The 27,384-nt window shown below is 43.6% G+C and overlaps 1 protein-coding gene across 1 annotated transcript in view; it reads right to left on the bottom strand.

Moving 5' to 3' along the window:
• Positions 1 to 23,087, bottom strand: part of WDR36 (WD repeat domain 36) — a 38,364-nt gene extending 15,277 nt beyond the window's left edge. The window contains exons 1-13 of the mRNA XM_054810948.1: positions 22,908 to 23,087; positions 21,723 to 21,750; positions 17,765 to 17,865; positions 17,147 to 17,264; positions 16,117 to 16,249; positions 14,390 to 14,444; positions 13,424 to 13,556; positions 10,728 to 10,903; positions 10,055 to 10,175; positions 4,868 to 4,933; positions 3,832 to 3,915; positions 2,299 to 2,453; positions 1,025 to 1,139 (exon numbers count right to left, since the gene is read on the bottom strand). Coding sequence (XP_054666923.1) covers positions 1,025 to 1,139; positions 2,299 to 2,453; positions 3,832 to 3,915; positions 4,868 to 4,933; positions 10,055 to 10,175; positions 10,728 to 10,903; positions 13,424 to 13,556; positions 14,390 to 14,444; positions 16,117 to 16,249; positions 17,147 to 17,264; positions 17,765 to 17,865; positions 21,723 to 21,750; positions 22,908 to 23,054 — 1,432 coding nt within the window. The 5' untranslated portion in view covers positions 23,055 to 23,087. The remainder of the gene's footprint in view (positions 1 to 1,024; positions 1,140 to 2,298; positions 2,454 to 3,831; positions 3,916 to 4,867; positions 4,934 to 10,054; positions 10,176 to 10,727; positions 10,904 to 13,423; positions 13,557 to 14,389; positions 14,445 to 16,116; positions 16,250 to 17,146; positions 17,265 to 17,764; positions 17,866 to 21,722; positions 21,751 to 22,907) is intronic.
• Between the last annotated feature and the right edge of the window lie 4,297 nt (positions 23,088 to 27,384).

Genomic DNA, 27,384 nt, shown 5'->3' with positions numbered 1-27,384 from the left:
AAATATTAGCTTTTATTTCTGCTTTCAATTTGGGGGGCTTTTTTTGAATGTGAGATTTGAGGCACTTTCGAACCACTAATGGAATGCCTCCAGGGGCCCCAAATCATTCCAAACAGAATTTATAGCTTAAATTCTGGCACAAAGTCTGGGAGTTTTCCTAGGCTACTTTACACTGCAGTGTAAAGATAAGGCATAGCTCCTCTGGTTTTGGATCAATTTTATTTCTTCATCTGTGCCTAGGGCTCCTGGCCAGTAACCAAACTTCTAAAATTCATCCCATTATCAAGAAATGATGTATTAGGAGACCACTTCATGTTTCCTACGCTAGATGGCTTTTAGAAACCCAGTAAGATTTAAGGGTTCATTAGGACTCTTTCCTTGTTTCTACAACAAAAAGAAATCAGATCACAAGGGCCCTATTATAAATTGCAGACTTAAAAAGCAAGAGCAAACATACACGAGGATATATAACATGAAATATATAAGTACGCAACCATTAAACTTAAAAGTCTGAACAGTGTCACTAAGTCGTAAGTGTGAGGCTGGGTAACTGAAAATAACAGCATATGCAGAGAAATAGACTTGCTTATGATTTCAATTTCTCATGCACATAAAGTATTCTTTCATTTTTAAGCAGGGAGCACAAAACAGATGGGAAAATTCATCCTAGAGATAGAATCCTACAAGAAGCCAAGTACTGGAAATGTGATTATCTCAAAAAGAGCTGAGGCCAGAGGATATCATTTTAGTGCTAATCATTTTGGTAACTGACACTTTTGTGTTAATTAAAACCAAACATATGCTCACATCAGAGCTGTTAAAACTAGCATGGATCCTGTCCTTCAGAGTAGGTTTCAAACTACTTCTGATTACGGTGCAAGATAGGACAGTTTAGGGTAACTGGAGAAACTGAAAAGATTCACAAATTCCAATCAGAAGCTATGTTAAATTTCTGAGATGACAGAACACCAGGTTGTTGTTGTTCTGTTAAGAGTCAATATTTTAAAAGTGTAGCTGTTCTTACCTCTTTCTTTGCCATAACGACCTCTGTGAATGCCAGACTGCATGTTATACACATCTACCTGTCCAGTTGACAGCCCAATTACAGCAAAGTTCCCACATGAGGTAATGTCAACTGCCTTTCAAGGGGAAAAAAAAAAACCCACACAACACCTATGAAAACAATTCTTTAAGTGTTTATCTAGTTAGCAAAGTTGTTAAAAGATATGTTATGTAGGAATACAAAATACTAATACGTTTTTATTATACTTCTTCAAGGAAACTGCACAGAACAAACAACAGATTACATGTCAAAAAAGTAGAGAGGAGCTCTTAGAATAAGCAAATAATCAGAAGTGATCAATACGGCAGTGAATGCTTATGAAGGATAATGATATACTTAGTGACATGCATCAGAAGTCACAACTAATAATATCAACACTGTAACCTAAATGACTAACCTATGTAGTCAAGACATCCACAAATTCAATCCCTAAGATGAAGTCCAAGCATGCCGACTGCATGCCTCTTTCAATGCCTGTATTGCCAATGGCACCAAAAATAGGGTAAGCTCGTACAGAGTTTAAAAAATAAGAAACAAAGAAACAATGGCCTAGATGTCTTTGGAAAGATATGGTCCAAAGAATCCAGCAGTTAAAAAGAAATCAGGTATTTAAAACTCAACTGATCTTGTCTACCACTCTACTAAGCTTAAGGTCAGAAAAACAATTTATCACAAGATACAGTAGTAGTATGAACGCCTACCACATAAAGCATGCCATGGTAACTACTTTTCTTGCAAGCTCGTAAGCCTCAGTAAACATTTATCTCTCTTTCATTGAGTGTTTGATTTTCACTGTGTCCAGCTCAAGTTGTAAAGCATTTTAGAGGTAATATCTTGCCTGCAATTTGCAAATACATTTTTCTGTATTGACAAAAAAAAAGTATCTTCAGCAATTTGCATTCACAGAGCAAGTTTATCATCACAGGCATATAGTTAACTCTACATCAGTATGACAGATTAAAAGTAAACACCAATCACCTATGTGACTCAGAAAATAAAATCTGCACTTAAGTCTGGATGTTTAAGGAAAAAATGCATACGCAGCATTTTTTCTTAAGACCATATGCATTACAAAACAGCTAGTAGGACACACAGAGCTGGCAGAAAGCACTTTGCAAAGCAACTAAAACACGTCTAGATAGTGCTTTTTCATTCTAAATATCGCTTCTGTACAAACAGAAAACAAAATAGCATATACTGTAACGCTGAAGAAACATTATCCTAAATAAACTTACTGTTGCATACATATCAATAGGTTTGTGTTTACTAAATTCTTCTGGCCTCAGTTTATGAGCTCCCATGGAAGTTTTCTGATAGTTCCAGGTTGTACAGGTTATATACCCCTGATGGCAGGCAACGATACTATCCCAGTCACTCTGATGTGCCACTTCTGCAATGTAACACATACTCCTTTTAGAAACAATCATTCTAAAGTCAAATAAGCTCTTCCGATATCCTGGCTACTTTGAAATACTATAGGCAGAACAGTTCATATTTAGTGTTGTTATTGGACAGTCGAAAGGCCACCATTCAGAAAAACCACCTGGCAAACCACTGTGCATATGCTAGTGTAACTAAAATGCTAACAAAACCACAAGCATTTTTTTGGTATGTTATACTTCATGTCTTTGTCTATTTGCATCTATGCAGTTTGAAAAGCATATTTAAATTTAAATGGTATAAACCGCTTAATCTGTACACATTTCCACCTGAGTCTCTTAATTGTTTCTACAGCTGCTGAAACAGCAGAAGCCATTAGATTAACCACTTAAAGAAGGGTTTAAGAGCTAAGTCTGCTTCCAATAGCAAAAGATTTTTCCGCTCAGTATCCAAACTTTGTAGTCAAATAAGATATGATCTAAATAATGAGCAAGTTTGCTTTTTTCCCCCTGAAATTTGTAAATTAAGAACAATTGAGAGATTGGTATTTGGTATTTCTAGAACTTCAAAGAATAATACAACCAGAAATAAACTGGTTCACTTCACCAAACAAGAACAATATAGCAAAAAAGAAACAACTCTAATTAAAATGTATTTATATACATGTTTACTTATGTCTTCAAACACATTTAAGGTCATTGCAACAATTATGTACAGATAGTCTGTATCACAGAAGTCTGCAAATATAAATACCATATGTAGTCAAATGGCTACACAAAATTGTAAATCAAAACCTTTCAACATATGAGACAATCAACCATCCTTGGAAAACAAAAGAATAGCTACACAAGACAAAACAGACTTCAAGTTTGAAGAGATCATTAATTTAAAGAAACACATTTTCATGAAGCAAAGATAATTGCACTTCTGCTTCAAGAAATTAGGTTCACTATTTGCACACTGAATTACAAATGAACAGAGTAGGTGAAATTTGACTTTGAAAAGTGGCTCAACTAAAGCAACTGCAGAATCAAAATCAACCACTTTAACTAAGATTTCCTCAGCTAACAAAGATCATTGCCTCTAACTGCTGGTTCTCCAACCTGGAATAATATGTACACCAGAAAATTCTGGCTCCTGTGATACAGATTTTCAAGCCAAGAGCCAGTTAAACAAAAATACGTTTGAAACAAAATGCTCTTTTTTGAAATAACAGAAATGTTTACAAATATAATTTTAAACTGTCACTCAACAGCTCATGAAGGGACACAGAATTTCAATAATCTCATCTTGATACATCATAGGCTTTCAAAAAAGTAGTGTCTTGAGGGTTATAAGAAAAAATGAAGACATGATGAGCTCTGTAATGTATCTCAAAGACTACTTACCTGAAGCAAAGACTGTAATTGGTGGAAGTGCCATCGTATCAAGCTTAAGACCTTTCCTTTTTGATTTCTTTTTGTTAATTGAACCTTAAAAAAAGAAGTTAAGTGTCTCAATCTCATGGCTAGATGTGAGAATAATGATTTAAAAAGTACTATTTAGTAAATGTAAAGTTCCTATTAAACTTAGAAAAATTCAGCTTACATTAACGTAGTGCTGCTGTTAACCTAGTGTTTGAAGAGCTAAGAATATTAATAGAGTTCCTGTCAAAATTCATGTGGTGCTGAACAAATCGATAGCTTGTTACATACACAGATGTACTACTCAACCCATTTGTTCCAGGATCTTGTGCTGACATCCTGAGGCATAAGTTCCCCCATCACAACTAAAACCATGGCCGTACAGACGTGGCTATATAAAGCAATATATAACACCCAACCCTTACAACAACCAAAGAGTCAGAAATTTCAAATTTATGCCCAAAGGATATATATAATCAATTAATCTACATCTGTTTATTCAAATCTATCTAAATACATATATATTGATATATAGATGTTCCTATAAAATTAAAATTTTTTTAGTCTTTCTGAGCCTCTGAACTCTACAAGAGAGTGTCCCTTAATCACGGCATTGTGTGGAAGATACGTTTTTTAAATTAAACTCTACATTAAATCAAAGTCAAGAAATATTAAATAACTAATAATTTAGTCAACTGAATAGAAGGGGAACGGGGTAAAAAGTTGTAATTACACATGCTGAAATATCAGCTACTGCTTTACATATTCTTAATACAAAAATCATGCCCAACATTTCCCACAGTGAAATAACATACACTGTCAGGCTACAGAAATTACTTAAGTACAAACAAATCTTCATATACATCAGCAAGGACTGAGATTGCAGAACAACTGAGCTGAATAGCTTTCATACAAGGGTTAAAGTGAAAATAAGGCCTACCTAATGTTTTTAGCTCCTGTTTACATGAATACTTTTCAGGGCTTTTTTCACCAACATTTGTAATTTCACTGAAATACTTACCACGTCCTAAACTTTTATTGAACTTTTCATGCACTGTTGAAAAAGACTGCAATGTTCCATCTTGACCTGACAAAATATTAGCAGAGAGCAGTGAAGAGCAAAAAATCAACTTTCTGTTTACTCATAAGCTATTGAGCAAGAAAACCAGAAGCACTAAGAAACCTCAAACATCATAATAAAGCATTTACTAAAAATCCTGGTCCTAGAAAAAACAGATACGCTATAAGCAGCGGAACTAATGGAGCCTAATTTTCTATGGCCAATATTCCATTCCTACTACTTTGCCCCATACATGATCAGAACGACACGTCTTTTACAGACATCATCTCCATGTTCAACTCCTCTGTCACCCCTCCTTTCTCCATCACAATATCTAGCTGTTCCCAGCTTTCTATGATTAAAACTTCGAATAAACTGTTACATCCTTCAAATACCTCCATAATACTTCCAAAGCTTTCCCATGACCCCATATACGCCCTCACCAACTACAGTATTCCTTTCTTTATCCTTTGCTTAACCAACACACCTCTGGCTGGTTAAGACCTACGCCTAGGTTAGCAAATAAGCTAATCCAAACAAAAATGGTAAAGGCAGAGTTGTCCATCTTTCCTGTAAACGAGGACACTCCTCTACCCAGTGACCAATGTTCACAGATCTGATAGGAATTTAATTTAATTTAATAGAGGGGTAGAAAGGCTCAAATTTGAAACCAGCAAACAGGTCAACTTTGTGGGAGAGATGTGGACAAGGCAGAACCAGAAACTAACAGAAAATGAAATTGCATAATGCATGTAAAATTAAAGGCACTGAGATGATTTTTAAAAATCAGAAGAATCACAAAACATTTTATTAGGCCAAACAACTAAGGAAACAGAAAATTAAAGTGAACTTAAATAATCTGAAAAACAATGGAGCAATTACAGTATGCAAGCAACCTCTCCTTGTTGCTATGATACAGAAGGCAAGATGTATATTCTGGGAACAAGGAGAAATATTAAGCAGGATGAAAGCCAGTGACAACAGTCAAATTTTAAGAAGTTAATCTGTGGAGATGCCCATTCTAAGGAAACCAGTAGCACTTGAATGGCACCCCACAGCATTGCTACATTTCTCTTGAAGAAAGTTTTACCACTGATTCAGAAAGGAATGTAGAGTCAGTCTCCTTACGCTGCAGATAATTAGATCTCAAAGCTTGAGACCCTTTTCAATTTAGCGGTTGCCTCTCTGCCCTCTCCATATGTTTCAGTACAATTAACAAAGCAGTAAGGTGCAAAAGCAAATGTGAGGATCTGTTAACAACTCTTGATTGTTATTGTGGTTCATCTGGTGTGAGCGGAATTACTGTCAAGTAACTAGTTCTTGAATCCAAGTTACTAGCTGGACGACCAGTAAGAGATTTTATCACAGGTGAGTTTAGCAGTGTATTGCTGTGCTGTATTAGGTGTAATATTCATCAAAATTTAGTGCAATGTTTTCAAATGTTGCCCATGAAGACAATTTTGGTTGCAGCGCTATGATCTTACTGGCATCACGGAGACGTGGTGGGATGGCTGCTATAACTGGCGTGTTGGGATGGAATGATACAGGCTCTTTAGGAAGGACACGCAGGGGAGCTGAGGAGGGGGTGTCACCTTCTATGTCAATGACCAGCTGGAGTGCATGGAGCTCTCCTGGGAATGGATCAGGAGTCGACCAAGAGCTTATGGGTTACGATTAAAGGGAGGGCAGGGGACATCATAGAGGGGGTCTGCCACAGGCCACCTGACCAGGGAGACTGAGCAGATGAGGCCCTCTACAGGCAGATAGGAGCAGCCTCATGTACACAAGCCCTGGTCCTCATGGGGGACTTCAACCACCCCCACTATCTGTTGGAGGGGCAACACAGCAGGGCACAAGCAATTGAGGAAGTTCCTGGAATGCGCTGATGATAAATTCCTGTTCCAAGTGATAACGGAGCCAATGACAAGAGGTGCCATTCTGGACCTTGTTCTCACCAACAAGGAGGGGCTGCTGGGGAATGTGAAGCTCAAGGGCAGCCTTGGCTGGATTTAAGGAGAGCAGACTTTGGCCTCTTCAGGGACCTGCTCAGTAGAATGGGACAAAGCCCTGGAGGGAAGAGGGGCCCAAGACAGCTGGCTAGTATTCAAGGATCACCTCCTCCAAGCTCAGGAGCGATGCATCCCAACAAAGAGGAAGTCATGCAAAAACACCAAGAGGCCCCCATGGATGAACCAGAAGCTCCTGGGCAAAGTCAAACAAAAAAAAGGAAGTCTACAGAGGGTGGAAGCAAGGGCAGGTAGCCTGGGAGGAATACAGAGAAACTGTCCGAGCAGCCAGGGATCAGCTTAGGAAAGCCAAAGCCCTCATAGAATTAAATCTGGCCAGATTCATTAAGGAAAACACGAAAAGTTTCTATAGGTATGTCAGTGATAAAAGGAGGACGAGGGAAAATGTGGACCCCCTCCGGAATGAAACAGGAGACCTGGTTACCCAGGATATGGAGAAGGCTGAGGCACTCAACAACTGTTTTGCCTCAGTCCTCACTGGCAAGTGCTTGAGCCGCACTGCCCAGGTCACAGAAGGCAAAGGCAGGGACTGGGAGAATGAAGAACCTCCCACCGCAGGAGAAGATCAGGTTCGAGAATATCCAAAGAACCTGAAGGTGCACAGGTCTCTGGGACCTGATGAGATGCATCCATGGGTCCCGAGGGAACCAGCAGATGAAGTGGCCAAGCCACTCTCCATCACAATTGAGAAGTCGTGGCGCAGTCTGGCGAAGTTCCCGCTGACTGGAAAAGGGGAAACATAACCCCCATTTTTAAAAAGGGAAAAAAGGAAGACCCCGGGAACTAGAACGGTCAGTCTCATCTCTGTGCCTGGCAAGCTCATGGAGCAGATCCTCCTGGAAACTATGCTCAGGCACATGGATAATAAGGAGGTGACTGGTGACAGCCAACATGGCTTCACTAAGGGCAAATTGTGCCTAACAAATTTACTGGCCTTCTGTGACAGGGTTACAGTGTTGGTGGACAAGGGAGGAGTAACAGACGTCATCTACCTGGGCTTGTGGAAAGCATTTGACGTTGTCCTGCATGACATCCTTGTCTCTAAATTGGAGAGACATGGATTCGATGGATGGATAAGGAATTGGCTGGATGGTTGAACTCAGAGCTGTGGTCAATGGCTCAATGTCCTAGTGGAGATCAGCGATGAGTGGCATTCCTCGGGGGTCAGTACCAGGACCGACACAGTTTAACATCTTTGTTGGTGACATGGACAAGTGCACCTTCAGCAAGTTTGCCAACGACACCAAGCTGTGTGGTGCGGTTGACATGCTGGAGGGAAGGGATGCCATCCAGAGTGACCTTGACAGGCTGGAGAGGTAGGCCCCTGCGAACTGCATGAAGTTCAACAAAGCCAAGTGCAAAGTCCTGCACGTGGGTCGGCGCAATCCCAAGCACAACTACAGGCTCGGCAGAGAACAGATTGAGAGCAGCCCTGAGGAGAAGGACCAGCAGGTCAAGGGATGTGATTCTGCCCCTCTGCTCTCAGGAGACCCCACCTAGAGTACTGCGTCCAGCTCTGGCATCCCCACTACAAGAAAGACATGGAGCTGTTGGAGCGAGTCCAGAGGAGGGCCACAAAGTTGATCAGAGGGCTGGAGCACCTCTTCTATGAGGACAGGCTGAGAGAGTTGGGATTGTTCAGCCTGGAGAAGAGAAGGCTCCGGGGAGACATAATTGTGGCCTCTCAGTACCTAAAGGGGCCTACAGGAAAGCTGGAGAGGGACTGTTCATCAGGGAGTGTAGTGAGAGGACAAGGGGTAATGGGTTTAAGCTAAAAGAGGGGAGATTTAGATTAGATGTTAGGAAGAAATTCTTCACTTTGAGGGTGGTGAGGCACTGGAACAGGTTGCCCAGAGAGGTTGTGGATGCCCCATGCCTGGAAGTGTTCAAGGCCAGGTTGGATGGGGCTTTGGGCAACGTGGTCTAGTGGAGGGTGTCCCTGCCCACAGCAGGGGGGTTGGAACTAGATGACCTTTGAGGTCCTTTCCAAACCATTCCATGATTCATCACTTTCAACATAAAATATACAAACACTAAACCCATAAATACCAGAACATGTATCAGTTACACCGATACCTTTTGCACACAGTAGACAATGGCTAGAAAATTTACCACAAACACTGGTTTTAATTTCGAAACCATCCTTTTACCACAATCTTTACCAGTAACTGAGAAATACTGTTCAATAAAGCAACTGTAAGGGACAACTAAAAAACAAAGTCAACATTAAATTAAATTTTTCTTCCTACTGAATTTAAATCATGATTAAAATTACAGGCTGGGAGTGAATCAATCCACTATAGGACAATGAGAGACATGCTTGTAATTTTTAGGCAAAATGTATGGTAATACAATAAATAAACCCTCTATAAACCCTCCCTTCCAACCCAAACCATTCTATGATTCTATGATTACTTCAGAGTAATTAAAGATGAGGTGAAGAGTCTCTATTATTCCATTACTGAAGTGTTCTGGGCTACAAAACAATCTGATCTAGTACTGAATTTCCTAAGGGGTCTATTTATAGATTTTTAAATATGCTAGTTTCTAAGGAAGGGTAGTCACTTACATATTTTTACATTTTTAGATTAGTATCTTGGTAACAAGCGACCTTGGGAATATGTATTACAAACACAATTGAGCTGTAAGAAATTACAAAGACATTGCAACCCACAAAGCTCGCTCCAACTAGTGGGAAAAATGGAGTGGCTCCTCTAAGTTACTAAGTGCATAAAGCTGCTTATTTTTTCCCTGTCACAATAGAATTTCCCTAGTTGTTGCAGGCTTTCATTTTGACCAGCTTATAGTTCCTTAGGACGTAACTGAAGAACTTCTATTCATCAAGCATATAATACAGATGACAAAAGCAGCTCATAAGCTTTTCTGCTTTTAACTACTTTTCAGCCTACCCGCTGATAAATGTTCCTCTAGGGAAACCATGAAACAGTTTGATACAGTAATAAATGATACAGTCTACACTAATCACTTGCTATGTTTCATAAATACACATACATAACTCATAAAATATAATCTATTGTATTAATAAAACAAAGACACTTAGCTCTGCATGTTTTCTTTATCATAGCAGGAAATCAGACTGAATAAGAATGAGAATTCATACCTGCACTAAGAATTTGCTCTCCATTTTGCCCATGGTATCTGATTTTTGTTGGTGGTGCACTATGTCCCATTCGGCTTCTCAATACACGTCCTGTACCACCAGGTCCATCAAAAATCCACACCTGCCTCCCCCAAAAAAGGAGAAAAATGAAGCTGATAAACATTGCCCTGCCAACAATTACACCTCTTGGCAGTGGAACAGGTTTAGCCAGCTTTCATTTTGATCCTAAAATTCTAGAAGTTTCCACCACGGCAGCTGATTGTTTCCCACTGTTCATTCTGCCCCTCCACTAAAGGCTAATGCCATCAGAGGACAGGTAGCACACAGGACTTTTATCAACAGCAACTGCTGATGATCCAGAACATTATAAAAATAGATCAAGATTTAAGATAGTGCATCAGGATATAAAGTGTGGGTCTGGAAAAGTGAATCCAAAGCTTTGTTCTTCAAGGAGATAATGAAGCAATACATGAAGCAATGACATCATGGTAGCAAATCCTTAATCTGCCCCACTACAGATCAACTGAGAGCCAGCAACTTTGGTAACTTGAGTTTTGTTGTACTTGTTTCATTTGAAAAATGCTACTTCAATCCAAATGAAACATTTACACTTTGGAGGACTACAAGAGAAAAAAAAAAGTAACAGCAGATAGCAGCATCTATTGTAACTTACCCGTATAGCGTTATCAGCACCATTAGTTATAAGAAGCGGCTCTCCAGGGACAAACGACATACCAGCTATTGCTGTGGAATGGGCATCTTGCATCTGACACATTAGTTTCTTCTCTTCTAGATCCCACAAAGCAATGTGTCCAATTGGGCTACCAGCTGCCATTACTGGGTGTCCATCTGCTCAAAAAAAAAAAGTTTCCTTATTGACATTCAGCTCATCCTTATTGATTTCTCACATCTTAAAACTGATGGAAGAAAAGGCTACAATCACAAGAAAAAAATCTCAAGCTGATTCTAAAAATAAGATATGTTTTAACTGAAATATTGTAGTATTTCAAACAGAAAAGAAAGATCACTGATAATAAAACCAGGATTTTTTTTCGTATCAGGTAACAATAAATATATCTAAATCCAGCAGCAGATGCTAGAGGTTTTTCTTGAAAGCACAAGAGATACTGTACCTGCACCATTTTCAAAAGTTGCTCTACACCCCAGATTCTTCCCCAAACTTATTAGCCTTCACACTTCAGGATGTGAGAGCTACTGTATCACCACTCCAGAAGTTATCAGTCCTTTATTAAAATCTTAAGTCTTTGGCTCAAGAGCTTGCAGAAATAAATTCCACAGGTTGACTGCATGTTTATTCAATCATTCTAAGCAATAATTAAAAGCTTAATTCACAGAATTTCTAATTTCGTTCTATTTACTCTATCCTGTCTAATACTAAGTAGATAAACACATCATACTAACTTCTAAAAACATCCTACAAATATTCAAGTAAGTTTTAAAACTTATCGTATGAAGAAAAATTCCACCACATATCCTGCATAATTGGTAACTAATCTTTTTGCTCCCATAAAAAGAAAAAGCCAGTTTCCAATTTGCAATTACACACATCATAAATAACTATACCAAACAGGCCTAGGGCCATCCAGAGGGACCTTGACAGGCTGGAGAGGTAGGCCCATGCAAACCTCATGAAGTTCAACAAGGCCACATGCAAGGTCCTGCATGTGGGTTGGTGCAATTCCAAGCACAACTACAGGCTGGGTGGAGAATTTATTGAGAGCAGCTCTGAGGAGAAGGACTTGGGGGTGTTGATTGATGAAAAGCTCAGCATGAGCCAGCAGTGTGCGCTTGCAGACCAGAAAGCCAACCATGTCCTGGGCTGCAGCAAAAAAAGAGTGACCAGCAGGTCAAGGGAGGTGATTCTGCCCCTCTGCTCTCAAGAGACCCCACCTAGAGTACTGCGTCCAGCTCTGGCATCCCCACTACAAGAAAGACATGGAGCTGTTGGAGCGAGTCCAGAGGAGGGCCACAAAGTTGATCAGAGGGCTGGAGCACCTCTGCTATGAGGACAGGCTGAGAGAGTTGGGATTGTTCAGCCTGGAGAAGAGAAGGCTCCGGGGAGACCTAATTGTGGCCTCTCAGTACCTAAAGGGGCCTACAGGAAAGCTGGAGAGGGACTGTTTATCAGGGAGTGTAGTGAGAGGACAAGGGGTAATGGGTTTAAGCTAAAAGAGGGGAGATTTAGATTAGATGTTAGGAAGAAATTCTTCACTTTGAGGGTGGTGAGGCACTGGAACAGGTTGCCCAGAGAGGTTGTGGATGCCCCATGCCTGGAAGTGTTCAAGGCCAGGTTGGATGGGGCTTTGGGCAACGTGGTCTAGTGGAGGGTGTCCCTTCCCCATGGCAGGGGTATTGGAACTAGATGACCTCTGAGGTCCCTTCCAACCCAAACCATTCTATGATTCTATGATTCATTCAATGATTTTCTTCTTTAGTAAAGCTTCACAGATATGGACATTTGCTGAGCTCATTTTAATTTAAATGAAGAGCACTTTACTCAAAGACTAAAATGAGTGCATGAGTTCAAAACAATCAGATTATATTCACACTAAATTTCCTACCTATAAAGACAGGAAAATAGAGAGGTTAGAGAACATCTGAAAGCCACACATTCAAGCAGGCAATGGAAGTTATTTAACTGCAGTAACATTTTGAGCTAAATGGCTGACACAACAAGGCACTCTTTCCACTTCTCAGAAGTCCCTCCAGTAGCATTCTTCCTCAACAGGGTCTGCATGAATCTATATTCTGTTAAGATTTGCTAGTTTGTCTATTCAAATGAGAGATTAGATTCAGTATCAACAGCTCTGTAGGCAGGATCCAAATTAAAGTAACTAGCTTTAGTAATTAGTACATGCTGCTTAGACAAAAAAAAAAAGCTGTGAATATAAGCAGTGTTCCCAGTAACAGCCATTCAGTAGTCACCCAACTATTAACATTCTAACTTTATTACAGAGGGGGAAGACACACTACTGACAAGTAGGTCTGGATACTAACTTACAGTGTACTGATTACTCTGCACTAACTCTGATAACTGTGTACTGTGCTAGCTCTTGGCACACTGTAAGCATAAACTGTCTCACTTTTCTTTGAAAAAGGAGTACTGTATGCCACACTTCCTGCGCACTGAGTCAGTACACAAGAAAATGCTGTAAAACAGCCAGTATGATGAAGATGCATGATCCCCCTTACCTACTGGTAACTTTTCTAGATTATCTGCAGCCTTTGAAAACTAAAACTCTCAGCCCAAATTTCAATTCTGAAATGCTTTATCAAAACATATTTTCCTACCTTCCACTTAGTTTTCGTGATGTTATACATATTTTCACTAAAAATGCTAAGGCTTACCTGTACGAAAAGATATTGCTGTGATGGGACCCCAGTCTTGTTGAAATTTCATCAGAGTTTCATCAAACTTAATGTTATGTACAATGATATGACCAGATACAAGACCGACTGCAACAACATCCACTGCTGGAGCCTGCAAGAAAAATTGAATAGCAACTAAAATGAAAAAGGAAAAGCTTTTTGCTACACTACTAATACCAACATGTACAAGACAATGGATCTATAGTAAAGAAACAAATAAGGCATCTCGCATGAGATCCTTCTCTCTATATTACCTTAATGCACAACTGAACATCTGATAAATATAAAGAAAAAATGAGAGATGCAAGATTTTGCGCTTAGTCTCCATTGCATGAAACAATTCTGTTTCCAGAAGCTGGAACTCCTTTAACACCTCACTTGAAGTTTTCAAGAGTTCTAGAAGCCCATTATACACCTTGCCACCCCCCCCATATTTCCAAGTTTTATCCAAGACAACTCCAGACCATTTGCAAAGCTGTCATCAATACTACCAATAAGTTTGAATTAATTTTTGCATCTACAAAAATATAGCAAATACAATTACAAAATCTTTTCTTGAATCAGCAAAATCTATATTTTATTAACCTCCAAAGCAAAATAAATTTAGCAAAAAGCTACCAGTGTAACAGAAGTTACATGATACACATGCATCTTGTAAACAAATGGTTTCTGTGAATTCATTACATCATTCAGTGAATAAAGGCTACAACCGTGATGAACACAAAACAGCTAAGATGCTAAATGAAACAAAACTAGGACCAGATGAAGGGCAGATAAGAAGCCTTCAAGTCTACTTCTCTTCAATGTCTAAAATGCTCAAGTGATGGTTATTAAATTACCTAGACAGAATACAAGTCATCTTTATTGCTGTAATTTTAAACAATAACATTTTGCCTGCTGTTCTTGACCAGTTATGTAAGAAAATAAGATATCAAAAATACTAACTTGTTCAAGAGCTGTGACTGCTAACTGCCATCCTGGAAACGAGTATAAGAGTTTGCTGGAAAATAAACAATCAAAAAACATAAATCAATTAACCCTTGGGGATTTTCCACAGTAAAATGGATGTTTTATATGCACTTACACAGAAAAGTATGACAGTTTTCTCTCCTTATAAATCAGTTAAAAGGAAAAAAAAAAACCCAAAACCTGTGATACTAATAAATAAGGTTAAGAGTAAAACTGATGGTTAATTTTTATTAAAAAAGTTTGTGTCATGCATTAATATCTCAAAGGTGACATAATTACATACAACAAATAGGGAGGAAGACCCCTTCTACACCGGTTGCTCTGGCACAGCTCTTCAGAATTCCTAACATCAACATAAAAAGCCAGTCTTGGTCCAGCTTCTAACAAAAACAAATCCTCCATTTGCAGAGTAACTTCCCTAAATTATGACACTAATACATACTACAAGCACACCCCGTCTTGTTTCTTTTAGAAATGGGAACAATCAAACTGTGAAGCAGGACTGTTCACTGAGAAGGCAGTCATGCAGTACTTACTAAGGGTGAAATTAAAGACAGTATTTAAGAACAGACGTGATTAAAAAAACTAATCCATCACCACAGATATAGGTTGTCATTCTTGAAAGACTACTAGCAGCCATGTGTTACCACCTCTCACTTTGCTTTCTTGCCAGACACCATCAAACTTTCCCCTCGGTTCTTCCAATTTATTTTTTTTGTCTAATTGTGCCCATACCTATCTACAAAATAATCTATGTAGGGAACAAACAGTCAAAACCAAAAATTGCATAACCCAACAACATTGCTAAAAGAGCAACAAAAGTCCCATAAGTTTTTACATAATTAAAAGAGAAACAGAGCCATCTAAGGAAGACTTTTTGTCATCTAGGATGTATTACATCTCAGATACTGACAGGCATTGAAGAGACATAAGAGTACTATGAGTAGAGACATTTACTTTTCTGTATTTTAGGTTATTCTTATTTCCCGATTTATACAGCATATACGGCATCTCCAAAACATTAGAATATGAAACAAAAAAATTAGCAATGATATCACTGAAAGTATACAGTAGTTATGAGACTAAAACACTGAACTATGCAAACTTAGTTAACACCTATTTGCAGTATGTACGTTAACATGTAGGGAAGCTCACTGTAACTTTTGAGAGTAGAAAAGCAGCTGATCATGGTACGCATGAAATATTGCCATTATGGATGGTGCTCTACTGGGACATGCTCAGAGACAACTACAGGTCTACACATCTCTTATCTGAGTACAAGAATCAAATGCTAGTAATTACCTCCACGTTACCTGCCAGTACTTCCTTGGACCCACAACAACCAAAAAATTAAGCTTGGAAGAAGGGGGGCAGAAGGCCTAAACATGCATTTACTACTATTTTAATTATTTTCATGGGAAAGGTACGTGATTCCAACAAATAATAAAAAAAAAGTAATAAAAGAAAATTCCTGAACAATCCCTGGTATTTTGCAGGGAGAGTAAACAACACGCAGCTTGAAAGGCATCAGCATTCAGGGAGCAGCAGCATTCTTTGTTCCTGGAGATAGACCAAGTGAAAACTTGTGCCAGAGGACGCAGTAAAAGATTCCATGTTCAAAAACTACTGTACTTAGAAGTATTATTTGTTGCATATGAAACTACTTGGAGCATGAAGTATATCCAAGTTATTAAAACTCTTACTTGGATCTTATATTCCATAGCTGCAAGCTCCCTTGTTCACTCCCAAGGAGAATTTTATTCAAATAGGTGCTGGGATGCAGAACTGCAGAAACTGCAAAAGTGGCCTTATCAAAATCCACTTGAAGATATTCCTCTGCAAAAAAAGTAAGAAACAGTGTTAGCGTGGCTACCTCTACAAATCTGAAGGCTTGCCATCCCTTGGCAAACGTAAAGGCAGAATTGATGCTTACTCTGTACAAATCCCACAACCGGTGTTTCTCACATTAAAGCATTAGCTAATGCGTAACAGGACAGGCTAAACTTGTTTACGTTATAACATCTGTTGGCTTGAAGGTATATTTTTTCCCTATAAGCCTACCTAGCACAACAATGCTGGCAAAACTGTAGTGATTTCTATCTTTCTGAAGGATTCCTGCTCCTGCCTGAGCAAAACACCTCATCTGATTAGCATGCCTTTTGTTTGTTATAGCAACTTCAAATCTCTAAAGTCTGTTTGCAGCCACTTTCAAGTCCTCACATCCAGGGAATGACATTGGGCACACCAATAAGAATGCTTTCTGAAGAAAAAAACATCAGGCCACCGAAGCACCATGTCATAAGGCACTTTACAATGGCATTAAAAGATGCTGACACAATCAAAAGATTATTCCTAAGAATTTAGTCTTACCCAGACTCGTAAATATCAAGAAACTACAGGATTTCAGAGATGGTGCCAAAGCTGCTGTACCAGTCTTTACCAGAAAATGAAACACTAAAATGCACTTTCCATATAAGCATATCTCTCTACAACTATATGGAACCTTACTGGGTTTTAACTGTGCATGTGGTGCAGGATCCATTCATGAAAAATTATTACAGGATTAGAACTTCAGATTACCATTTAAGTAGCACCATCATTTAAGGATTTTTTTCTTTTTTTAAGAATAAAATACTTCTGAACAGGTGCATTTAAAAAAATCCTTTTTTCAAATTACTGAATGTTTAACAATGCTATCCTACAAAATAGTAACAAAATTAAAGTGTCTCTCACCTTCTGACTGTATATCCCAAACAATAAGAACATTATCAACATCCACAGAGATGACATGATCACCAAAAGGCTGCAGAAGGTGTATCCTTGCCTTGTGACCTTCATAGGTATGAACCACCTATAATTTCAAAATAGAAATGTTTTCAATATAAGCTGTTCAGATAGCATATCATGCTAACATAATACTTGAGGACAGCTAACATATGTCAGCAACAAGTTTACATAAAATACAGGAAAGGCCACACAACTAAGTGGAAGATACGCAATTTTCTCTGATATTTAAAACTGTTGGCAAAAATATTTTACACTAAATAATTAAAAATATTTAGTTAATTTTATTTAATTTATGTGAATTAACAATTTATTTCATATCTTTAAGTAACTACTTATTATAATGAATACATTAAACACATTAAACACAGGTCAGCCATTACAGAATTTACTCTCACATTCTCCTATTTTAAGCTTTTTGTTTCTCCTTCTACAGTTTTTGTTTCCCTAAAATGGAAGGTACTGAACATCTATAGAAATAGACATTTGTAGAAAATTAACTCTCTTGAAAACACAACACTACACAACTGTTTTGTACTACTAAGCAACAAGTAAACTAATAAAAACCTCTTTGTTCCTGGCAAAAGCATGGAGAATATTGTCGTATGAAGCAAATATCAACATGCGGTCTGCTGCCAAACATGTAATGTCTTGTGGCAAAGCATTACCTGTTAATCAAACAGAAGAAAAGTTCAGGAAGTTTCAGGTTCATAACAAAAGAGAAAGCCTAACAGTGTATTTGTTTACCATTATGACCCAAGAAAGCTCTCCTGTTGAACTTCTTAAGAGAAATGCACACATTTCAGATGAATGCAAATATTGCCATAAATAACATCACATCAGTAACAACAACATACGTAACATCAGATTGATAGATCACAAGGTGGTTCTTTTGAAAAACACTTACTACTACTCTACTCAATTATCACTGTAAGTAAAGGCACATATTAGCTTCATGAGAGCTTATAAAGAAGTTATCCCAACATAACACTTCTGTGGACTGTCAGAGCCCCACAGCCAGCTGGACTGGAAACAGATGATAAATTAAAGTCTCAGCATTAGCGATGCCTGTTAGGTTAAGCCACTCTGCAGGCCTGGAAGCTAGTGACCCACTCCTGTATCCGTTCCCTGATTACAGCTGAAAACACCAGGAATTTACTGCTCTAAGAATACACCCCACTCCCCACCTTGTGACTGGTTCAGAAAGAGTATCTACTATTGTCATCTGCTACTTCACTACCTCAAATGGTCAGAGAGTCAAAGCTCCAGACCACACTGAGAAGCTGCTGGTGTGGTCCCAAATGGTAGAAAACTGAAAAAAATACTCTAAAGAAAAATACTCTCAATCTAGGGAAACATAAAAATGCAAATCACAGCACTTAACTATTGTACAGAGACACACCAGCTAAAAAATCAGTCACTGTGGGACTGCGCCTATGATACAAACTTACATGATCACACAGCAGTCTTCCTCACAATGTTGTTTTGTATTATGCATTACTATCAGACCCAAAGAATCCTGTACCTTTTGCTGTACAGCAGCACAGCTTCGATGGGAAGAACTAAACTAAGAAAAAGGGTTGCATTTCATGAGAGGTTCCATTTGTTGGAACATGTTAGACATCTTCTGATAGCACCTCTGAAGTGACTTAGACCTACAGTCAGGTTACAGATACCTGGTACTCCACATGAGCTGTGTGCAAGTCTGCTTATGCCAAGAGTTTTACACACACCTCAATTAAAAAGTTCAGAGCACAAACCACATAACATCCATAAACCAACAACACTGAACAGAGAGTTTATGTTAGAATTTTAGGGCCAGTTCTTTTTGATGTTTTCATAAATGACTTGGATGTAGGGCTAGAAGGTGTCATGAGCAAGTTTGCAGATGACACCAAACTGGGAGGAGCTGTTGATTCCATCGAGGGTGGAGAGGCCTTGCAGAGACATCTGGACAGATTGGAGAACTGGGCAATCACCAACCGCATGAGGTTTAACAAGGGCAAGTGCCAGATTCTGCACCTGGGAAGGGGCAACCCTGGCTATACATACAGACTGGGCGATGCTGAAAGGGACGTGGGGGTCTTGGTCGACAGCAAGTCGAACAGGAGTCAACAGGGTGCCCAGGCTGCCAGGAAGGCCAACTGTATCCTGGGGTGCATCAAGCACGGCATTGCTAGCCCACCTAGGAAAGCAATTATCCCACTCTACACTGTGCTGGCACGGCCTCACCTCGAGTACTGCATGCAGTTTTGGGCGCCACAGTACAAAAAGGACATAAAACTATTGGAGAGTGTCCAAAGGAGGGCAACAAAGATGGTGAAGGGTCTAGAGGGGAACACATATGAGGAGAAGCTGAAGTCCTTTGGTTTGTTCAGCCTAGAGAAGAGGAGACTGAGGGCAGACCTCATCGGGGCCTACAGCTTCCTCACGAGGGGGAGCGAGGGGGCAGGCGCTGATCTCCTCCCTCTGGTGACCAGTGATAGAACCCGAGGGAACAGAATGAAGCTGCGACGGGGGAGGTTTAGGTTGGATATCAGGAAAAGGTTCTTCACTGAGAGGGTGGTCGGGCACTGGAACAGGCTCCCCAGGGAAGGGGTCACAGCACCAAGCTTGACTGAGTTCAAGAAGCATCTGGATAACGCTCTCAGTCATATGCTCTGATTCGGCTGGTCCTGTGTGGAGCCAGGAGTTGGACTCGATGATCCTTATGGGTCCTTCCAACTCAGGACATTCTATGATTCTATAAGAGGCACATTGTTTATTTTTCAAACAAATTTTGTAGCTAAAGATCTCAGTTTCTCAAAAAGCCTCCATGATTATGTCTGTAAGAAGATGTAGCCCACTGAAAAGGATTTCACAGAATACGCAATGTTTTTAGAACTTTGTAAGCTGAAAACAGAAGTTACATTAATGTGCTTACAGCTGTAACCATTAACTGCCGATCTTCTAAATCAAGTCCTGGTTGTGTGACAGTTATTTATTCTCAAGTTTATTGGTGCTCTGTCAATGAAAAGTATTTTGCTTTATGAGGTCTGTGTAAAAACTTTGTGGTATACAGAAGTAAAAGAACTACTTTTTAAGACAGCGTGCATCTCACTCAATCATCTAAATGTTGGTTGGAAGGGACCTTTGGAAATCATCTAGTTCATCCTCCCACCCAGTTTCTCCCAAAGATGGATTATGACCAGTTAACCCAGATCCGGTTAACTGCAGCTATGCCCAGCTGAGTCTTGAAAATTTCTAGGGAAGTCGCTCAAGCTCTACACTCTACTACAGTTGCCTCTTAGTCAGGGCCATTTTTCCTAACCACCACTGTGACCCTCTCAAGCAGCAATCTATTGCTGTTGCCCCTTGTTACTCTGCCTACCATTCCCACCACAAGTTCAGCTCTGCCATGTTCATAACTGCCCTTCAGGTAACAGGCTGCCTCTGGGTCACCCCATATTTTTCCCTTCACAAGACTAAACAAATCCAGTTACTTCAACGTCTCTTCTCATACTGTGTGCTGTAGGCCCCTGACACTCCCCAGTTCCTCGGCATCCCTCCTGAAAGAGAAAGGGGAGCGATGGGAGGGGGAGAACCACACGAACTGGCTATCGCAGTCCAGGTATGGCCTCACCAGCATGAAGTACGGGAGAATAACAACTTTCCCTGATCTGCTGGCCACATTCCTAACGTAGCTTAGTACACAGCCTGCCTTATTCACAGTTACTGCATTGTTGGTCCACATTCAACCTGGCACCAGCAGAGCCCCAGCTCCTTTTCAGCAGGATGCTACACAGCCAGTCAGTTCCCGGCTTGTTCTGTCCCAGGTGCAAGATTCTGCAGTTGCCCTTGCTGAACTTGGCGAGGTTTCTGTTGGCCCAGGCGGAGCATTTTGCAACACCTCCCCGGACTGAAGCTTTGCCATTATGGGTGTCAGCTACTCCTCCTAACATAGTATCGTCTGCAAATTTTTACTGAGAGTGCATGCTGCCTCATCACCAGGCTGCTGGTAAAGGTGCTGAACAACATGGGCCCTGCCGTTGACACCTACGGTGCTACGCTTTGCTAACAACTGCCAACTGGATGTCAAATCATCAATCTATATCCTTTGTATCCAGCGGTCCAGCCAATTTTTAACATTCCCTGAAGAGTTTTAGTCCCATCCACACCTGTTCTGTTCCTGTAATTATTTTTCTCCTATAACACAGCCTTCTAGTAACCACAAAACCAACAAAAAAAGGTATCTGGAATTAACACCTTTATTCACTGCTCACTCCTTAAGGCCTAGGGGTGTTCTTGGAAGATCAAGATGAAAAGAATAGGAGGTTCACAAGGTATATCCCTAAGAGAACTAAGTTACAGTTGCAATAGCAGTCTTATTTCCAAACTGATAGCTGATATTTCTGAGACTCCTTTCAACATATTTCAGTGTAAATATTAATATATCCAATTAATTTTCAATTTTTGAGTCAAGTTCAGATGTCAGATGTGTTAAAAAAAAAAACAACCCAGGAATGAACAATCTCTGCATACTTACTCACAGCAACAATACCAAGCTTCTTCACCTGCAATGAAAGTATTGAAAAGGCATTTTTAGTGATTGGTTGCAATGATTTGCTATAAACATAAATTCAAAGTTCTAGGAACCAACCTAGATAAGAAATTTGTATGCCTCACAAGACAAAAAATTTATTCATCTTAGTTTACAACAGTATCTACAGGAAAGCCCACAGGCAGCAGGTCAAAAGGAATGGGACAATGTATTTGCCAAAAGACAACCATGCAGCAACAATAAGTTATGCTGCTTAATATACTTTAGCCTCATGCACAGGAAACTAAATATGTGTTTAGACACTTTGCAGAGCTTGGCCAAATTTGTTTTCGCATCATCTCTGCTATTTTATTTCCACTACAACCACAGTATGTTATTATCTTATCTCTGTTCACAGAGAATTTGCTCAGTGATGATCATTACTATTTTAGTTTGAAGTCTATGGATAGGACTGACAGGAGTGAGCACTAAAAGACTACCATAAAAGCACAGAAGATCTATGCTGTCTGCATTCTGCTGCTCACTATAATCACTTGATTCAGTTCTGTTTTGTTACTGTTTTCTATACGCTGAAAATGCTTTTATCACACAGCAAGAGGCGAGTCAATATCACAAGCTTTCATCTCGCAGAACTGAATTATGCTCTCCAGTTTCTGTACAGGAGAAGTTTTAATACGATCTAATGGATTGCCCCCCAAAATTGTACCCCTTCAAATGCTAAACCGCAACTAGTCAAACTGGTGAGCCTTGGTTTATCCAGCAACGACGGGAAAGCTTCAACACCTAGGATCCCGTGCCCAATGGATGGGCTGTGCTGCACCCGCCCGGGCTGCTCGCACAGCTAAACACGCCCGATCCGGCCTGTTTCACCCGCTGCCTGCCTGCCTGCCTGCCAGCCACCCGCCGGCGCGCCACCCCGCGCGCCGCCGAGGCCTGGTACCGGGGCGCCGCGGCCCTCCTCACACGCTACCGCCTCACGATAGCGAGGCCCTGGAGCGGAGGGAAGAGGAAGAGGCGGCGGCCCAGCTCTGTTCCACGCCTGTACGGGTCGCCTCGCGCGGCCCCGGCCTCCCCAAGGCCACACGCCAGAGAGCGGCGAGGCAGCCCGGCCGCCCGGCGGGGAAGAAGGCCGGGGAAAGGAGAGAGGGCACTGGGGGTCCGTGTACTCACATTGTAGGTGTGGATGCTGCACCCGACGGCGGTGGCCAGGTAGAACTCGCGGTGGCGGCCGTGGTAGCGCAGGACGTGTGGGACGTGGCCGCTGAAACGGCCAAGCACGCGGAAACCGGCGAACAGCCCACCACCCTCACGCGCCATCGTTCCCGCACGCGCTTGCCGTCCGCCGCAGGAAGCGTCCCCCCTCCCGCTTCCGGCCAGCCCGCCCGGCACTCCTCCCCCCCACCACCCCGGCGTGCGCCGCCGAAAGCGGTCCCCGCAGCCGTCTCAGTTCCGCTACCGGGGCGACGCACTCCGGCGGCACCGCGCTCACCCGGCGGGGATCCTGCCCCTGAGCCCCCGCTCCTGACGGGGGTTTGCCCGGTGAGGCGCGGAGGGGAGCGCCAGCGCCGCCAACCCGGCGGGCGCGGTACCAAGCGAAGACCGCCCGAGGGCCCCGCGGCGGCCGTCAGGGCACGCAGGGGACCGTCACCCGCCAACGCCTCTACAAATACTCCCCACAGCCACGACTGCTCGTTTTTTTCCTTTTATTCTTCTCCTCCCCCCGCCCCGTTCCCCTCACAAAGCACCGGACCCGGCTCAGGCTCTGGGTGCGGGGCAGCCCCGCCGCAGAGGCACGCAGCAAGGCAGCAGGGCGCTCGGTGAAGCGGCCTCCGACGGCACATCCCGGTGGGCTGCGCTGCCGCCGTTAGAGGCTACCCGAACCAACAACCGCTGTACTGCCGAAGGTGGTGTTTGTTTGATTGATTTTTAATAAATTATATGTAAAAAAGGCAACCCGCAGGATGACTGAGTTGCGATGACTGCACGACAGACAATAAATACTCAGCAAAGTCCGGTGGAAGGGAAACAATAAAAAGCCACACCCCCCAAAAGCCACCTATCCCAAATTGATGTAGCTTCTCCACACCGCCATCAGCTCCCGGGCCTTGCTCTCGTCGCACGGACCTCGGCGCGCCTTCCCGGCGGCGGCGCCCTGCCACCGCACACGCGTTAGCGTCTCGGAGCTCCCGGCACCGGTCCCGGGCCTCCCCGCGGCAGGACTGCCTCCCCGCCCCGGCCCCGCACCCACCTGTGGCGGCCGGTAGCCGGGGCAGTGCCGCTGCACGACGGAGAGGGTGCTGTGCCACACCGGCGGCGGCCGCTCGCCACAGCCCCGCGCCCTCTCCAGGACGCACTCCAGCAGCCGGCCCGCCCGCTCCGCCTGCCGGGAGCCCTGCGGGCAGACGGTCGGTCACGCCTCCGGGCCACGACCCCGGCCCCGCCGGAGCCGTCAGCCCTCAACGCCCTTTCCCTTTAGCACCTCCCCACGCATCCTTTAAATAGGTTGCCCACCCCCCCGTCTCCCTTCGCTCCCCATCCCCCTCCCCCTTCTCCCCGTTTTCCCCCCTTTTTCTCCCTTTCCCCCCGTTTTTTCCCTTTCCTTCTTTTCCCCTCTTTCCCTCCTTTCTCCCTCTCTTTCCTCCCTTGTCCCCTTTCTCCCTCCCTCCCACTCTCTTTTTTTTTTTTTTTTTTTTTTTTTTTTTCCCCATGGAAAGGGAATGCCACCTAGCCGCCGGGAGATGCGTGCACCCGGGCGAACCTCGGACTGCTGCAGGCCCGCCGGCGGGGAGGGCGCGTCCTCGCAGGTGTGAAAATCGAGTTGTAGCTCCTGGAGGGAAACAACAACAGGGGATGCTCGTTAAAGCCACGGCCTTTGGCGTTACTGTCGCCGGCTGCCAGCCCGCCTCGGACACACCGTTATAAGCGTCCCTACCGTCCCGGCGCGCTGCCGCACCCCCCCCGGGGCCGCGCAGAGTGCGGGCAGCTGCGGGAGTCGGGCGGCGGCGGCGCGGAGCAGAGCAGCCGGTGCTGGGCTGCTCCGGGCGGCTCCGCCCGAGCCAGCGGCAGGGCTGCTCGTACCGTGCGCCGCCCCGAAAGCCGCCACCTGATCTTTCCGCTAAGCGCCGGCTGCGCGTGTGAACCATCCGCGTAGCTTCTAAACCACTTATCACCTTTGCAACCGTGAAACCATCTTCAGCGTCGGTGAAGCATTACACAAGCGACTTTCAGTCCTACGGGTCTGCAAGGCGCCGGGAAGAGTCAGGTAGCGCTCTGGCAGCAGCCGCCCGGGCTCCTGCTCTCCGTCCCTGCCAGTCCCAGCTTCAGCGAAGCACCTTTTAGGAAGGTCGCCGGAGGAGAGTAGGAGATAACTTCCCCGTCCTGTTTCACAGGCACCGGTTTACTAAACTAGCCAACTCCCGGCTTGCTAATCGAGATTTTTCAGAAAGTAGCTGCCGGCGGTCAAGGGTAAAATCGTGGAGGCAGTGCCGTCCCGACAGTTTCCCTCCGATGCCACCAGAGAAACCACCAACCTCTTTTTTAAAGGTCATGAGTGGATCCAAAACGTTTAGGAGATCCTCTTGTATCTTGTCGTGGTTACAGAGGCTGAAATTGTAGGTGGATCCTCGCGGTAAGTCGGCGATCTGAAGAAAGATGATCAAGCCACAAAAGACTGTGTAAGAAAAAGCCAAAGGTTAATTCTCCTGCACCGCTACGTGACCCGACAAGGCACGGAGATCTGAATAGAGGGATGCCGGTGCTTCGGGAGCAGTAGAGAAACTGGTTGGTTACCCTTGTGATTATCCATGGTGTCTTTACACGTTGTTTTTCTCCTGCTGGGCTTCAGATCGTTGCTGGCTTCATATATGTACCTGTACGCCTACGGAAATGAAGGTTTCCAATTCCATAACCGGGGCTCATTTGGACGTCTCATGCATCTCTTTCCAGAACTGTAAATAATAATTATTCAAACTTGAAGTTGTGTCACTGATTCGAAAAGAAAACCGGGATAATGAATAATAATAATCAAACGCAGCATCCAAACCCAAACCAAACCAAACCAAAACACTCCACAACAGCCAATCTTGCTTGAGACAAGTGTGAATACACCTCCCCATAACTGCGCGGCGTCCACTTTCAGCGTGGACTACCGCAGTAACACGTGATTTTCTCTCAAGGGCGAGATAAAACGCTTCAGGGCACCTGCGGACGTACTGCCCGAGGTGGACGCTCATACTCTCCGTACTGAGGTCGCAGGGCATTTCTAGTGCATCATTTCAACGCGCTAGCGCGGGAACAGATGGAGGGTAGTGGTCATTTCCCTGTGCTGCCTACAGCTTTTTGTTTGTTTGTTTGTTTTTGGGGGGTTGGTTTTTTGTTTGGTTTTTTCCCTCTCGAAAGTGAACGTTTTACCTTCCAAATCCCTTTTCCCGGTCATCCCCTTCGCTCGCGCCGGCTGCGGGAAGCGCAGCCGAGGGGCACTTGCTCTGCCGCGGATGCAGCCTAGCTGACAGGGTAACCGGCAGTCCCGGACACTGGGGACCAGGATGCCTGGGACGTCGGGGGCCAGGCTGCCCCGGACAATGGTGACCAGGATGCCCGGAGTGCCGGGGGAGGCTGCCTCCCTCGCCCCGAGGAGCCCCTGGACCCCTTTCTCCGAGAGTGGCCAGCACCGACGCCGCTGTCACGGTCACCACCAGGTATTCCCTGGTCCCGCGAAAGTGTTTCACGGAAAGTGCCCCGGGAGCCGCTGCGAAAGCCCCAGCCGGGGCATCGCGGCCCCCGGAACGTGGCGGGGCAGGGGCGCGGGGCTCGCACTGCGGAGCCGAGCCGAGCCCAGCCGCACCTAGCCGCGCCTCCCGTCCCGCCGCGGGCACGGCTGCGGAGGCTTTAAGCCCAGCCTCAGCTCACTTTAAGAGAAAGTTCGTGTTCGTTTTCGGGGAATGCTTCTCCGGCAATGAGTCATTAGGGAAGCCCAGGAGGACTGCCACCGCCGCGGCAGAAAGGGCTTTTTTGGCCAGCTGAGCTGGGGACGAGCCAAAGCAGATCAGTTAATACTGCCTGCCTGCCCGCTTGAGTGGGTTCCCTCCCCGCCGCCCTTCCGGATCTCTCCCTTCTCTGTGTCTTTTTTTCTTCCCGCCGTCCATCCCGCAGCCTAGCCGGGTGCTGCCTGCCGCCCTACCCGGGTCTCGGAGCGGGACGGCGGGAGGGGCCCGGCCCCGGTCCCGGCCTGGCTCGGGAGGCGCGGAACGGGGCGCGGCGTTTCTCGGGCTTCGCCGCTGAGAGCTCACAGTCGCTGGTTCCAAGTGTGGCGTTAGTCCTGTGACTCTGTGTATGTGTGTGTATATATAAATCTAATTCTAGTCAAACCCGACGTTTTAAAATCGATGCTTTAAAAGCTATTGCGCTGAGATGCAGTTGCAGAGCAGGTGCACTGAGCTTTAGCTGAGCTCGGGTATCCCTTAGCACTTGAGAGAGTCTTATCAGGGTGCTTCCCTTCATCATTCTCACAGTGTTGCCAAACAAACCAACAAAATCCCGGTTTCCTAAAGGATGTCTTGTTCTCACATTGCAGAAGCTGTTGGGGTTTTCTTTACTTGCAAAGCCTTACGTCTCCATCTTCCCGCAGGGCTTTTTGTCTGAAGTTGCT

The sequence above is a fragment of the Grus americana genome, chromosome Z (assembly GCF_028858705.1).
Source record: "Grus americana isolate bGruAme1 chromosome Z, bGruAme1.mat, whole genome shotgun sequence".
NCBI lineage: Eukaryota > Metazoa > Chordata > Aves > Gruiformes > Gruidae > Grus > Grus americana.
Note: the sequence above shows the minus strand (reverse complement) of the source record. Positions and strands in the feature narration are given on the sequence as shown.